We start from the raw sequence: 14,738 nt of genomic DNA, 5'->3' as shown, positions 1-14,738 counted from the left end.
CAGATGTTGGAATACTGAAGTCTCCTTGTCTTATCTCCAATCTAGTTAATCCCACACACCTCCTTTATGCCATGACGGTACCCCGTTTGTTATTCTACCCTACACTGATTTTAAACCACTTGTTTCAGAAGAAACAGAATTAATCTTTATATACCATCCTGCTGAACTGGTGCTCAATACTGTGCAATACATCCATTATGCATGAGACTTAGACAGCATACCATTAGCTACATAACCCAGCTGAGGAATAAGTTGTTCATCCTTGCAATTTTCTCTCCCTGGTACCAGCCGCTGGAATCTCGTGGGATGAGGATTTCCATCAACATCCACCAGAAATGGAGGAGGCATAAGATGTGGAGCCTGCTGAGTCTGTTCGTCCAAAACATAGTTATTTGCATCACGGATCAGTGGTCGGTAATCTGTATGGAAGAACATCTGATCTGGAATCTGCAAGAACAGCAATTTAGAAAATAAATAAATGGCCATTTGCAGCTGTCATGAAGCTTTGGAATGGCTCCCATACCCACATACCACAACTCCTACACTTAGAATCAGCAGAAGAAATGTTATGACAGAGAACAGACACCTACCACAAGTGTGTTTTATTATCAAGACTTGATGCAAATATTCAACAGTAAATTATGTCAAGGTGAATTGAAAGAAGATAACGTCTTGCTCCCTTATCTGGTAATTCTTGTCTACATCTTTCTGATTTAGATGAACAGTAACTGCTCCCTTATTTAATTAGTTTTAGTCCAGGGCATGGGGGAGACAACAAACTAACACAACTACTCCTAAGACAAAATGAGACCAAGAGAGATGAGTTTAAAATTCACTCAACTCACCTTTTCATAATATTTACTGCATCCAAAACCAAATAGCAGCAGGTGTCCATGAGAGTCTGTGCAGGCAAAATGCTGTCCATCTGGTGAGAACTTGCAATCAAAAACAGCTCCATGGCCTTGGCCCTCAATCTGTATACAAACAGAGCATCCCTTTCAAAATCACGTATTCTCTATGAAAAGAAAATTGCACTTGTCTCCTTCAAGTACTAAATTCTAATTCTGTGAACACTCCCAACTCACTCAATGCTTGCTTTTACTTATCTACTCAACTATTAAAATATCACTGGTCAATGAAGTCAAATTACTTCTTTGCCCTGAAATTTCAATGCAACTTTTAATTTATGTTCTGAAACAAGAAGTCTGAATTTTATTTAGTGGAAGATACAGAGCAAGCAAAGAATTCATACACACAGTAGCTCCATACCAGCAGGTTTCACAGCCTCAGGTGCCAGGAAGCCAGCTCAGGTCCTGAAACAGCACAGCTGCATTTACTCAGCAGAGGAATCAGACCAACCAACCTGACACTGCATGGATTCAGACAGATGCCACACAAGACAACCATACTGTTTTCCAGACCACAGCATTGTGTTACAACACAGAAATTTACTGGCTTTCATTGCTCTGCCTTGGGAATGACTACTATCTTTTGCATAGTATAACTATATAAATGAGTAATATTCTGACCTAACAGATCCCATGAAAGACTTGCTGCTACACTTAAAAACACAATAAGCACATTTGGATGTTGCCTTCTGAGGAGTATAGTGTTTTCTGCTAAATATGCAGGAACTTTCCACTAATCTTGTTATAATGTTGTTCACAGCAAGTACATGATGAAATCCACTCTTGCATCAAGAGCAGTTTTACATAAATGTAAAAAACCAAAACTCCTTCCCTGATTATTCTTACCATGTTAAAGTAATTACGAATTTTTGTTCCTTTGTCTATATCCCAAATGAAAATATTTCCATCGTGACCCGCGGAAAGTACAATCCTTTGGTCAAATGGATGGGCCTCCAGAACAAAAACTTCATCATCATGACCCTATAGCAAAAGCAGAGTAAAAAAAAAAAGTCATGTTTTTCCACATAATATCTCTGAATACACCAGTATTTAGTGTGAGGTTATCTAAAACAGCTCAGTTTACTAGATCTTAAACTAGAATTGCATCTATACTTAGCTGATATTTTGTCAGAGGCTTGGCATTATCATACTTTCTGCTTCAGACTGTAGCTCAGCACAAAAGGAGGAGAGGGGAGAGGAAGCAGAAATCAGTTTTGAGGACAGCTGCAGCCCTTTAGTCAGGCCAGAAGCTGTGACCTCCAAATAGGCTCCCTTGTCAGCCAACAATCAGCACGGTCTAGCAGCACTCTGATCATCAGCTCCTTTCCTCATGATACACATCCTCCCAAAAAGCACTAGACAGCTGGCATATTTCAGGATAAAACATTGTTTAACAGGAGGCATGAGGTTGCAGCTCAGCCTCAAATCACTTTTAGAATTCATTTATAACAAATAGGGATTATTCACTCAAACTTTACTCACAGATAAGCTATGAAGAAGCTGCCCTGTGGATGAGTTCCACACTTTGAGAAGGAAATTGTTGACTGCAGTGATGACAGTTGCATCATATCTATCCCAAGCCACCATTGTAACCTTCAGTTTAGTCACCTTGTCCTCTCCAGATGCTACATTGTTTCTAAGAAAATTCATAATTTAAAGAAGAAATAAATCAGTCACTGCACACAGAAACATTTAACAGCACTAACTCAATGTGAAGTTAGGGAGAGCACAGTGGCCACCACTACTGGCTAATGAAGGAGAAGGAAGGGGAGCGTTTGCAGTAGCAAAAAACAGATACAGAAAATGCTCAGTACCACTGAGATTTACAGTTCTCTCGCCTTAAAAAGAACAAGTTTCCCTCCTGTTCTTCAATGACCATCTTCACCTACCATAACTCCTTCTTTCATTTCTACAAGACATTTTTTCTTATTGGTCATCAACTCAAGTAAACTCTGTAGTGAGCAAAAGCTTCCTAAATAAATCAGATTCAGACTTCAGCAGCTAGCTTATTAAAACTGTAACCATTTGAAATACAAAGAATGCAGAAAAAAAAGCTGCCTAGCGGATTTCCCCTGCGCTGATTTTTGTTATCGTACAAATTCAACTAGAAGGCCACTTCAGAAGTCATCCAGTTCAGAAGTCTGTTGGAAAGGACCTCAGACAGAAAAATTCAAAAATCTAATTGAACCTGAGGACAAAATGAACACAACTCATCTCTTACCTGAAGGCTTAGGGAAAAAAGCAATGTTAATAATTGCTCTGGATATACATTTCTATATTACAAGAAATTCTGCAAAGCAACTCAGGTCTTGGATTAAAATAAGAAACCTGGAAGTGCACTTACACAGGAAAGAAGGTTGTTATGGAAAAGAACCAGTGTCAAACCTCTCATCAACCTTCTGCCTACTGTCATTTGTCCTCAAGTAAGTTAAAAAAAGCACCAGTGGCCTAAATTCATTTATCTGAATAGTAACTGAAGAAACTGCCTGTTATTTGTAACAATGGCTGCACAACGCTGGAAACTGCCAAACATCCAGATTCACATTCGTTTTACATACTGTGCTCTTCTTAACATTTTAAACTCAATGAACTCATTATAATTTAAACTGTACCCCATAGTACAAAAATAAAACAGTATACATGACATAAAATGAATACTAATGGCCTGAGGAAACTATGGCAGTAACTACTAGAACTTTTTTGACAGGTGAGAGAAAACAAGAGTTGTCTTCAACACACACACACATTTATTTTAAAAACATACAGGTCTGCATAGGATCAATGAGGTTCTACTGCAAGTCTCTTTCCATGAGGTGAACTCTATTTGACATTCTTACCTCATCAGTAAAATACTAAGTATTCCCCAACCACTACAGTCAGGAACTACCAATTATTAATATTTTCTTCTGGGGGCTAATTAACAGATAGGGCCATGGCATTTTCACTATACCACAAACATGCATTTTTAGTTAACTTAAAATTAAGTAAGTAGTTTTAAATTCCATGGCAGATTTTGGTCTTTATGTACACAGTGGTAAGCAGCATGCTTTGTTTAGTTTGCTTTACCCTGTCATTTTAGTCGCCATATCCAGGACTACACTCTTCCATTCTTGCTGATGATATTGCCATACTCTTGCTGTTCCATCTCTGCTTCCGCTGACAAATCTTAAACTATGGGGTGGAGGTGGAAAAACAAAAAAACGAATCATGAAATTCTGAATAAGCATTAAGTCACTGCTGCTTCTGTCTAACACCCAAATGCCCTTCTTACATGCTCACTGTTCGGTATCTTCACTATGGAGCTTTCTATCCTCAGCAGCAACATGCTCAGAGCATACTAAATGCTGTGGCAAGAATGTTTAGGAGTTTGGCAGAGGACTGTGTTTCCCTCTGCACCAAATAGGCACACACATACATGTGTACAGGTAAAACACTTGGAGATGCATACTTGTGTGTATACTCTTGCCTTATTCTCTATATGCCTACAAACAGGCATGTTTAATCTGTCATAACATCTCCATGAACTGATACCACAGAATAAAAAGAAACTACAAAATTTGGCAAGCCAAGAGCACACGTGTTCAAGTCAGTACAGAAGCTAGAATGTATTTAATACTTTTTCAACACTTATTCTTTATATTGTTTGTGCATCTCTGATCTAGAGAATATAATTAAAAGACAGTGAGGTTACAATTTTCATATCAGATTTTGTACAGCAGAAAACAGTTTATATCTCACAACATTAATTACATTTGGTTATAGCTAGCAGATGGCCTTGGAATGACTTCAATGTCGTAATTCATACAAGCTGCACATTCCCTTTTAAATGACATCAGCAAATCCCTTGAGCAGTTCATAGTGGAAGCAAAGAGAAAGAAGTTACATGCCAAGAGTCTAGCATAAATTATAATGCATTAACTTAGGGAAAAGGTGAAGACAGAAAGGAAATACCCACGCTGAATAAAAGTAGTAGCCCTGCCTGTGAAGCTGAATACAAAACCATATCATAAAGCTTTCAATATTAAGAAATCATTTTTGTTGAGAATTTTGAAAAAAGCTCCTCGAATAACATTCTTTCCCAGGAAAGCAAAAGCCTTTAAAAATGTACTACATTTACATACAGAAACAATGATTGGTTCACCTTTTCACATTTCTTGTCCTGAAATTTTTCATGATGATGAAAAAGTGTTTAAATACATGCATGACAAGCTTTCCTGCTTTATTTATTATTTTTTTAATATAAAATAAAAACATGGTCGTAACTTTTCCATTTAGCATATGAGTATAATTTTCAGTGACTACCTGACTTAATACCCTCAGAGGGACTTGTGCTCTCACATTCCTTGGAAGTAAGGAACTGTTTGTACCATTATATCAGTACACTCCCACATAATTTTCCACGACAAAGATTTCTGAGTACAGGTGCAGTTGCTCTGGCAAAGGCACTGCTTTACTTGGATGACTCCTGCATGCAAAATCCCTTAAACCTTCTGCCAAGCAAAATAAGGAAAATGAGCAAAAGCTGGCATAAATGCATTTACATTAGGATATTGGTCACTAATCATAGCTTGTCATACTGCACTCTAACACAGCTATGCTGCAAAAGCTTGTCACACTGATATGCCTATAGGAACCTCTCACCATGGGCATCCTGATTGCAATTCCCACAGAAGCAACAGCACCCCGACTTAATGCAGGTTTAAAAAGCAAAAGTAGTCATCTAAACTAATTAGCTGGAAATTCAGGATTTGCCTAAAAATTCACATTTTTGCAGACATGTTGTCAGACAGAAGCAAATTTCTATAAATAATAAAGCAGACCAATAAAATTGTCTACGAGACCCAAAGGCCCACTGAAGAGCTGCTCTGTGCTTATTCCCCTTCAAGAACAAATCAGATTTTCTCCTGTCATTTTGGAGGCTGTTCATCATATTATGTTCTTCACTAGACTCCCACTGAAGTCAAGTCAAGAACTGGCAAATTCATTAAAACAAACACACTTCCCAAATTTTTCAAACTGAGCACCAGAAGAGAGAACTTGCTTGGTCAACGTGCCCAGAGAGGGCCTCACAGGAGAAACCATTCACCAAGGAACTAAATTAGACAGATAGCAAAGGGTGGATGACCTCATGGCTCAGCAAAATACCAGCAATGTCATACTATTTGGAAAATGTTTTCAAATTATGCAAATCATTGGCTGCTTTCTGGTTCCCAGCTGATATAAAAGATGCAGAAAGCACAGACAAGAAAGGCTGAAAAACTAAAAAACAAAAACAAAAAATAAAAAAACCCACAAAACAAACACAAAACCCACTCCACTAAAATAAAAACCAACACATACATAATCTATCAACAACCCTACCAGCTTAAACAAGATAAGTGCACAATTATCAAAGAAAAAAAAAAAGAGTCCTACATATAACAGTTCCGCAGTTCAAAAACATGGGAGGAGATCTCCTTTGAACACAAGAGCTAAGTGAAGTGCTGCTATCACTGGTAGCTAGTCCACTGCTCTAAGCTGGCCATCAGCACAAGCTGAATTTGGCAAACAGGTGTGGTACAGCCACCATGCTACCCCTTTGCTCCCTGGTGCTCCAGAAAAATAGGTGGTCAGAAGTCATTACCAAATGAGCCACACAAATAAACAGGTAAGTACATATGCTTGCTCTTCACCTCGCCCTAACAGGACTGAAATGATAAAGCAAAGTAATTGGAAAAAGAAATCCCAGATCCTACTGTAAACCTGAAAACCTGAATACACTCAGTTGCTACTGCCAACTTTCTCAGATAAAAGCACCTTGCAACAGAAACCCCATTAATGAAGATCAGATCACAGCTCTTTGCAGATGATTGCACTCCAGTCCATAAAGCACACTTGCTTGTCTGACCATCTACGAATCTGTAACAGTTTTAGCTTAGCTTATGTCTATTACAGTGCTCTTTTCCAGAAGTAACCCTTCCTGTACTTAACAAGCCTACCTGTGAGGTGAGACACTAAAAGGATACAAAATTTGGTTTCCTATTTACTCAATTTAATTTAAACAAACAAACAAACCACACCAAGAAAAGCAGAGTCAAAGAATGTTTTTTGTTGTTACAGCAGAAGACAGCAAGATTAACCTTGTGGATATGGTACACTTAACTCCTAGTACACTTTAAATGATTTGTCTAAGATTAATAAGAGCCCACATGCAGTCTTCCTGTTGCAATAAGTTTACTTTGGATTATTTGAAAATTAAATACCATACTTTCAGTGGAAAAATCCCAGGGCAGCCACTCACCTGTCTCCATTGTTACAGAACTGGACTGCGACAACTTTGTCCTAAACAAGGAGGGAAAAAATAGTAGTAAGTGCTTTGTAAGATGAAACGCTCATCCAAAAAGATCTCATTGCTGAACTGCTATTTAGCAAATTACACCTTCCTATGCGTCTCCTGTAATACATTATCATATAAATTCAAAAGTCACATCCCCTATTAAAATTTCCCCAAGCAGGCATTTTGTGTTAGACATCAAAAGAGAAAAATCTCGAACAGGCAGTGAATCCACAGCTTTCCAGAAGGAGTTCAGAGACGCAAAGGATTTCTGGCTCAGCCTCTTCAATACTTGCATATTTAGGAGGAAGAAGCTGCAGCAGCTCTGCTCTTACCTGAACACAGTCTTCCTGCACAACGCCACAGGGCAAACCCTGCCTGGGAACCCTGCACATTTAACACTGCACTGTTAACAGGAATAAGGCACTCCCAGAGTCCCAAGGCCTGGTAGGTACAGCACTCAATACAATGGTAAAAAAAAGGACTTAACAATGTACATGAGAGGTTTGCAATTTTTAGATAGAATGTTAAAGCAGTTCAAAATATTTTGTCCAGCAACAACTGAAAAAGCAAACAAACCTCGGTTTTATTTCCACTTCTTAATTGTTGAGAAACTAGCATTAAATTTTAGATGTTTTAAAAAAATTATTATTTTATGTTGCTTAATACTTATATTGGCTACATGCACTTGCTAATCTTTCCTCCCACAAGCATTCCCAGGTCCTGACAAGTGTCCAGCTCAGGACTTCTTCAGGGGCAGGCTAACAGCAAGCTGAGTTATTAAGCAGAATTTCAAAAATCAAAGGAATTTCAGTTTATTCCCAAGCTGATGTGCTGAATACAGAAGACAAGATCTTGCCAGTGAGTAAAACATTTGCTAGATTTACTGACTTGAAGCTCTGAGATGTAAACACAGGACTCATGACTCCCACTGAAGTTCAATTAATCAATTTAGTCCTCAGCCCTAATGCACAAAATATTATTAAAGTTGGTGGCTGGGCTATTACAGTATAAAGATAAATGCTCCAAGCTCCTCATCATTCAGAAGCCTATCAGTGTTGCTGTAAGTTGGCCTTTCTGATATATTGTTTACAAACACAATAAATAATACTGTCATCCTCTGTTCTCAGTAACAATTAAGAAATGAAGACAGATTTGACACTATTTTAGTAACAGCTCTTTATCAGATTTCATTAAAATCAAGACATTCAATAGTTTTAATAGAAACCATCAAAACTTGGAAACCTAGAAACTAGTGCTGAAGGTTACACAGGTATTCAGAATATTTTTAATTTTAATGAGAATCCCTCTGCACCACTAGTGAAAGAATACTCTTAAGTTTTCCTTGCTTTCTAAATGATCCAGAATCTGACACCATACTCTAAAACTAGAATGACTTTGAGGTCTTTTTATTACACGGATTTTTGTCACAAATCAAGTTAAATATTCAAGAACAAATTTAATAGGAATAATAATGTCTTGCATGAAAAGTGCTTTAATTCCCCACCCCATCACAGACTCTCTTCAGGAACAAATGAAACAACCCAGTCCCTCCTCCCATTTCCTGGAATAAAGGGGATAAAATACATAAAATATTCTGCACGCATCTCGGGCTTGAGGGGAATTTTAGAATAAGTATATTACAAACTTCAAGGCATTAAAATACCACGGTGTTGAGAGCCAACCAAACTCTGAAGACAGAAAAGAAGTTTAATAGCGTATACAAAGCCTAAGTTCTTGAAATAAGGTAGGGGGAAAAGGAAGATTTCCTTTCCTTTTGTCTCTTACCGTGTGAGATTCCAACTCTGCCATTTTCTCTGGAGACTCTGAGCCCAAATAATATATTCTTATCACGTGGTCAGTACTACCTGTTGCAATGAACATGCCACCTAAGACAGACAGTGTTTCTGGTGAGAAGTCATCCAAGGAACAACTAAATTCAATTACTGCTTTATTGTCAAAGAAACAGTTTTAAAGAAGTTTTAAACGGAAAATTTCAATGTAATACAAACACACGTCCTGAAAAAATAAGGCAACCCTGACAAGCTTTGTTTTAACCTGTACTTTCTCAGACCGCATCAACTTCAATGTAACGAGGTCTGCAACATGTTACAGCTGTAGGTCTTTGTGACCAAAGGAAGAAAAATTGCAAGTTACAGCTCTCATCAACTAATTCTACTAATTCTACTGCCTTCCCCAATACCTTCAGAAATTATCACAGTGCCCGCAGTCAGCCTATGCAGAACAATAGAAGGGGAGCAATTTGATATCCTCACTGGCCAAACCAAATGTGGAAGCACATCTATTTGAAGTGTTTAGAGAAATTATTGATGAACTGGGAGTCAGCGATTAAGTTATTTTCTTGTAATGTTTGTTTGTTCTGTTAATAATACTGCAGAGAAGAAATGGGTGCTCGTGTGTAGCTTATGGCATCAAAATGGTATTAGCGATTTCAGGACCCCAGATTTTAAAAAAGGAATATGTTAAGGGTTGTGTGGCTCTAGAATAGTTTTCAATTCCAGGTAACAAAAATAAATAAGAAATTACACAATTTTACTAGTAAGAATCACTATTTTTGAGGATTAAGAGCTGTAACAGAGGATGCTATTCAAGCTGATATTTTCAAAGGCATACAAGGGAACATAAGGACTCAGTCACTTACAAATCACTCAATAGATTATTTTATACTTTGCTCTTCAGTACTAAGTAAATTACTGAATAGCTGCTCACTAATGAGACAACTCTGTCTCCCTCCTGCACTCCCGGGCTGGTCTGGCCTCCACAGTTCTGCCAAGCAGCACCACGTGCAGCCTGGGCAGCCTGAGGGAAAGAGGGAGGGCAAAAATGCCCTGAAGGAAATACTGGGAATTATTGAAGCCCAAAGAAGTCTCTAAGTGAAAACTGATCTTTCTAGAATACAGCCAAATTTGGAATTGGCAAAAGAGCCATCTCTAAACAGAAGTCACCTGTCTGGAAGATTTCAAGAACTTTCTATTGAAAATCCTTACTGAAACTTTTTTTCTGAGATGGTAAAGACATTTAAGTCAAATTTAAAACAAAGAAACAAGCACACACACATGCACCAAAAAAAAAAAAAAAAGTGGCTTGAAACATACACTGCACAAAGAGATTCAAACAATCACAGTTTGACAGTGCTGTGATTAACTGAAAAAGGCTTTGGTATCATTTGTATTTATAAAGAAGTAATAGCTCTGTCACCCACCAGAGGAATTACAGTTCAGAAAATACTTTCCAGCTCATATCTGGATATCATATCGCATACATACCAGAACTGAAAGATGAACAAGATATCTGAACGCCAGGCCTGGACCTCTCCGCAAATTTCACAGGGCGATCCCTATATGTGACATCACAGCATTTTTACTCTTCATTCCTTTGTTCCCACACTGCAGCTCGCAAGGTCAGCGCATTCATCCTAAAACCTTCCATTTCGTAATTCATACCTTATTTTGCTAGAGCTTATTTTTATTTGTTTACTAATAAAACTACCATTTTCTAAATTGAAAATATTTAACTTATTTATAATTATATTAACCAACTTAAATCTACTTAAAACAGAACTTGGCAAGCCACTTGTATAATAGGGTTTATTTCCTATTAAGTGTGGCTTTGGTGACATCTATAGATCTGTGTTCTTCTGATCAAAAGCAATGAAATATCTTTGCTTGTACATTTCACACAAAGATGTGGTCCTAAACACAAAAGCATTAACTTCTTCCACAGCACTGCCTAGCAAAGCACATAAAAAAGAAAAAATAACCTCCCCTCTGCATTGTAACTCCAAGACTCTGCAACACATGTAAGATAAAGTGCTCTCCGCCCCACACGCTGGTGTTATGTATGGCAGCCACACCACAGTCATCCAGCAGCAAGTATATAGCAGAACACATCCCCAAGTACTTTCTCATAGAGAAGGAACATGCCCTTAATTACCCCAGTATTCCTCTCCATTTTAAAATTCCAAATAAATTTATTTTTCTTTTAAAATAATAATAATAATCTGACAGGCTTACTTAAACTTCATGGTGTTTGCATGCCACTGCCAGAAACAGATTGTTCCATCAGCACCAGTAGAAGTGAGGTATCGTGTTGTGCCTTTTCTTGCTGGAGAGAACTGAAAATAAAGTTTAGAATTCAATCAGCTAATTTCATTCTCCCCCTTCCATGCTACAAATTAGTAAATGGACATTGACAGGAATATTTTTCATTAGCATGTTAACTTTCTCCTCAGGATTACAGAGAGCAGGAACAGGCACAAACATAGAAAATGAACTTCCATAAAAATAAAGCCAAGAAAATAGAAACAAAAACCAAACACATTTTGACCAGCGAGCCTCTTCTGGCCACAGAAAATTTAACTCCAAAAGAAAACAAGCTTAGTCCTTCTGACCAGGGCAACAAGATGAGAGAATACCTCTGTAATTCAATATGTGCATGACATTTTCCTGTTTCCTCAAAAAGTCATAAAGAATTATGATTATTTTCTAAGTTATCAGAACTTTTAAAAAAAGCTTGTGAGGAATGTTATATATACATTGTATACCTATACCATAAATAATATTTTGCTTATACAAATATATATAACATAAAATCAAGTTGTAAAATATTGCCTTAATAATAAAATAAGTACATTTCAACAGAGTTAAATTCAGACAACAATGGAAGTACAGACAAGGGGAAGAGAAATGAGGTTTCCAGTTGCTGTGTACACAGCTTTCAAGGATGCCAGCTGTTTCCCCCTGACCCTGCCAGTTCATCTGATGCTCTCAGCTGGGACAAACCTACACTGCCAAACACAATGGAAAGAGAAATTTTATTCCCATCTGCTAGTACCATTTTATTTCAATAGCTTATGAAGAAATATTATTCCTTACCTGTATAGAAGTAATGGAAGCAGAATGGCCCTGCAGGACTGCAACTGGGGCACAGGTTCGAAGACACCACACTCTGACAATCTTATCACAACTGCCTGCTGCAAGCAGCGTGTTCTCATAGTTAACAGCCATGTCAGAAATCTCAGCTGAGTGCCCTCGCAGCGTTGAGAGCAGGCGCCCATCATCTGTAGCCCAGATTTTGACCAAGCAATCATCTGACCCCTAATGCCAGAAAAAATTTCCAAAGATTATATAAAATAATCTACACGTTATGTGTCCATGATACACACGTGGGCTGTGGATGAACAAGAATCTAAAGCACCTCGAGATGAACAACTTCAGCAGGATTCCATAGAAACACATCTGAGTTTGGGAATCATTTTGTGATGGCAGGAATTGAGATGTTTGTAAAACAGATGATGCTCTTTTGATTTGTTCTAATGTACCTAATATACACTGCAAATATAACATTTCTCAGTACCTTCAGTAGTAATCAAGTTTCAGATGAGATGTTTAATTATGTGTTATTAACAGGCACATTCATCTGTGCAAGCAGGAAGAATCCAATACTAAATGTAAGGTGACCATAAGGGTGGAGGAAGCTCTAAGGAAAATGAGAACTTAAGCATGTGAGGCTCCTCAGAACCTCTGCCAGGCCTCAAGAGCTGCCAGTAGTCAGCTGTACCACGAGGTTTAATTTTTGTTGATGGAAGAAAGCTGGACCACAAAAAGAGAACTCATGGATATCATGCGCAACTGAGAGAATTCAGTTTGGGACAGGATACAATCCAACAGCAGCTTATTGTAAAATTCTTCTACCTCTAATAGCAGCTACATAACTTCACATTCAGTCTTAAAGTCTCAGAATATTAAAGACAATTTTTAGGCAGTTCACAGTTACTTGAACTATTCAAATATTAAAAACAATACTAATTTTGACCCTAATTCAAGTAGGCAAAAGAACAGCAGAGTGCTACATTCAAGTCTCAGCCTGTGTTTCTCCAATGCTCTCCTAGGACTACCCCTGAGCACTCAGGCACATCAACACAGTAACACTAAACATAATGTCAACATCATTTGACTTTAAATTACATTCTATTAGCTGCATGTAAGTTCACAGACAAATCAGTTTCAGTACTTCATATAACTGCAGATGAGAACGATCTTTTTTTTTTTTTTTTTTCTATGATATAGATAAAAATGGAAAGGCCCTCACTGTGATCCAGAGTAATAACAGTAATAATATCTCTATTTGAACAATTCATAATTAGTAGGAAAGCTAGCAAAGAAAAACAGAGGTAACAATTAGCCTTCCAGGTAAACTGTGCTAAATAGCTATCAATAAGAAACAAGGGAACAGAAAAGCCAAGACAAGATTAGCATTCACTCTTTAAAAATGCATTACTAGTTATTAATTTTAAAAATCTGTTGGTTTTTAAATACAACAAAAACCAAGTGTAGTATCATAGAAATGTATGTTATATATTATCATGAAAAACTGAAAATGGTATTCACATATCCATGTGAATATATACTGACATACTATGAAGTCTAGAAAGTACATTTAGCAGAGGCGTAAATTGCAGATGAAGTAACGAGGCTCTTTATTTGTCACCAAGTTTTTACTGAAATGTAATGCCAGAATTTCCAAGGTTACCAAAGGTAAAATGTAGTTTAAAAAAAAAAAAAAAGTGTTAAGACTGAACTCAGCAAGCAGTATGCACAATAATTACAAAGTCCAGAATAATTCAGGTGCCATTTAGCAAGAAAGTCGGTTAACCAATAGAAACGAGCACACATGTCAAGTGAGAGCTACAAGATCTGGACTGGAACAGCCCTTCTGTAAGGGCTGGCAAGTAGATAGCTGTTTCAGTCTCCCAGACCCAGAAGCAATTTTAAAACATCAACTCAAATGAAAAGGGAAAACTAACAATGAAAAAGATGGATTTTCATATATATCAAATATTTTCTTCCCTTTTTTTCCTGGAGGCTGTTTCCACATCTCCATCAAAAACAAAAGAGGCTGATAAGGGACTCAAAAAGAAGAAAACCAAACTAAGCAAAGCAATCTTCAAAGAAAAGTTAAATTATTAGACTTACTGTAAAAATTCTTCTCCCACTGCGATCAAAGGCTATACAGTAAACAGAAGATAGATGCCCTAATATCCTCTTGTGCATCTTCATCTGTTGGTAGGTGGATGTTGGGAACAAGTGGCTGAAACGTCCACATCCAGTTAATTGCCGTGCAGAAAGAATATTTACTGGAAGAAAAAGTAATTAATAAAAATTAAGACCTGCATTTTGTGTCCAGGACTCAAAGGAAACAAATACTGTGTCAATATAAGATTTGGTAACAATGTTTATAATCTATAAATCTGAACCCCTGCCACCTGATCAGGACATTCTGCACAGTTCCAAAAAATACACAACCATGAAGGAAGCCTATTACCACACACGATACACCTGGTTTCCTAACAAATATTAAAGCACAATAAAGTGTTTTCATAATTACCAAAAGTTAATCCAAGAGTTCAGATCACGAGCAGGCCACAGATACACTCTGTGGACTTTGAAAATTTGGTATTAGTAATATGTAATTCCCATATAATAATCATCACAAAT

The 14,738-nt window shown here is 37.4% G+C and overlaps 1 protein-coding gene across 2 annotated transcripts in view; it reads right to left on the bottom strand.

Moving 5' to 3' along the window:
- The window catches only part of BRWD3 (bromodomain and WD repeat domain containing 3), a 51,790-nt gene that overhangs the window by 19,294 nt on the left and 17,758 nt on the right, over positions 1-14,738 (bottom strand). For both annotated transcript variants that reach the window (XM_048959979.1, XM_048959980.1), the window contains exons 7-17: positions 14,217-14,377; positions 12,117-12,338; positions 11,256-11,356; positions 10,509-10,579; positions 9,010-9,110; positions 7,189-7,229; positions 3,975-4,079; positions 2,391-2,544; positions 1,755-1,889; positions 846-974; positions 222-447 (exon numbers count right to left, since the gene is read on the bottom strand). In XM_048959979.1, the coding sequence (XP_048815936.1) occupies positions 222-447; positions 846-974; positions 1,755-1,889; positions 2,391-2,544; positions 3,975-4,079; positions 7,189-7,229; positions 9,010-9,110; positions 10,509-10,579; positions 11,256-11,356; positions 12,117-12,338; positions 14,217-14,377 (1,446 nt within the window). The remainder of the gene's footprint in view (positions 1-221; positions 448-845; positions 975-1,754; positions 1,890-2,390; positions 2,545-3,974; positions 4,080-7,188; positions 7,230-9,009; positions 9,111-10,508; positions 10,580-11,255; positions 11,357-12,116; positions 12,339-14,216; positions 14,378-14,738) is intronic.

This window comes from Lagopus muta, chromosome 13 (genome assembly GCF_023343835.1).
Source record: "Lagopus muta isolate bLagMut1 chromosome 13, bLagMut1 primary, whole genome shotgun sequence".
Lineage (NCBI taxonomy): Eukaryota > Metazoa > Chordata > Aves > Galliformes > Phasianidae > Lagopus > Lagopus muta.
The sequence above is the reverse complement of the archived record's forward strand: the minus strand, read 5'-3'. Positions and strand labels throughout refer to the sequence as shown.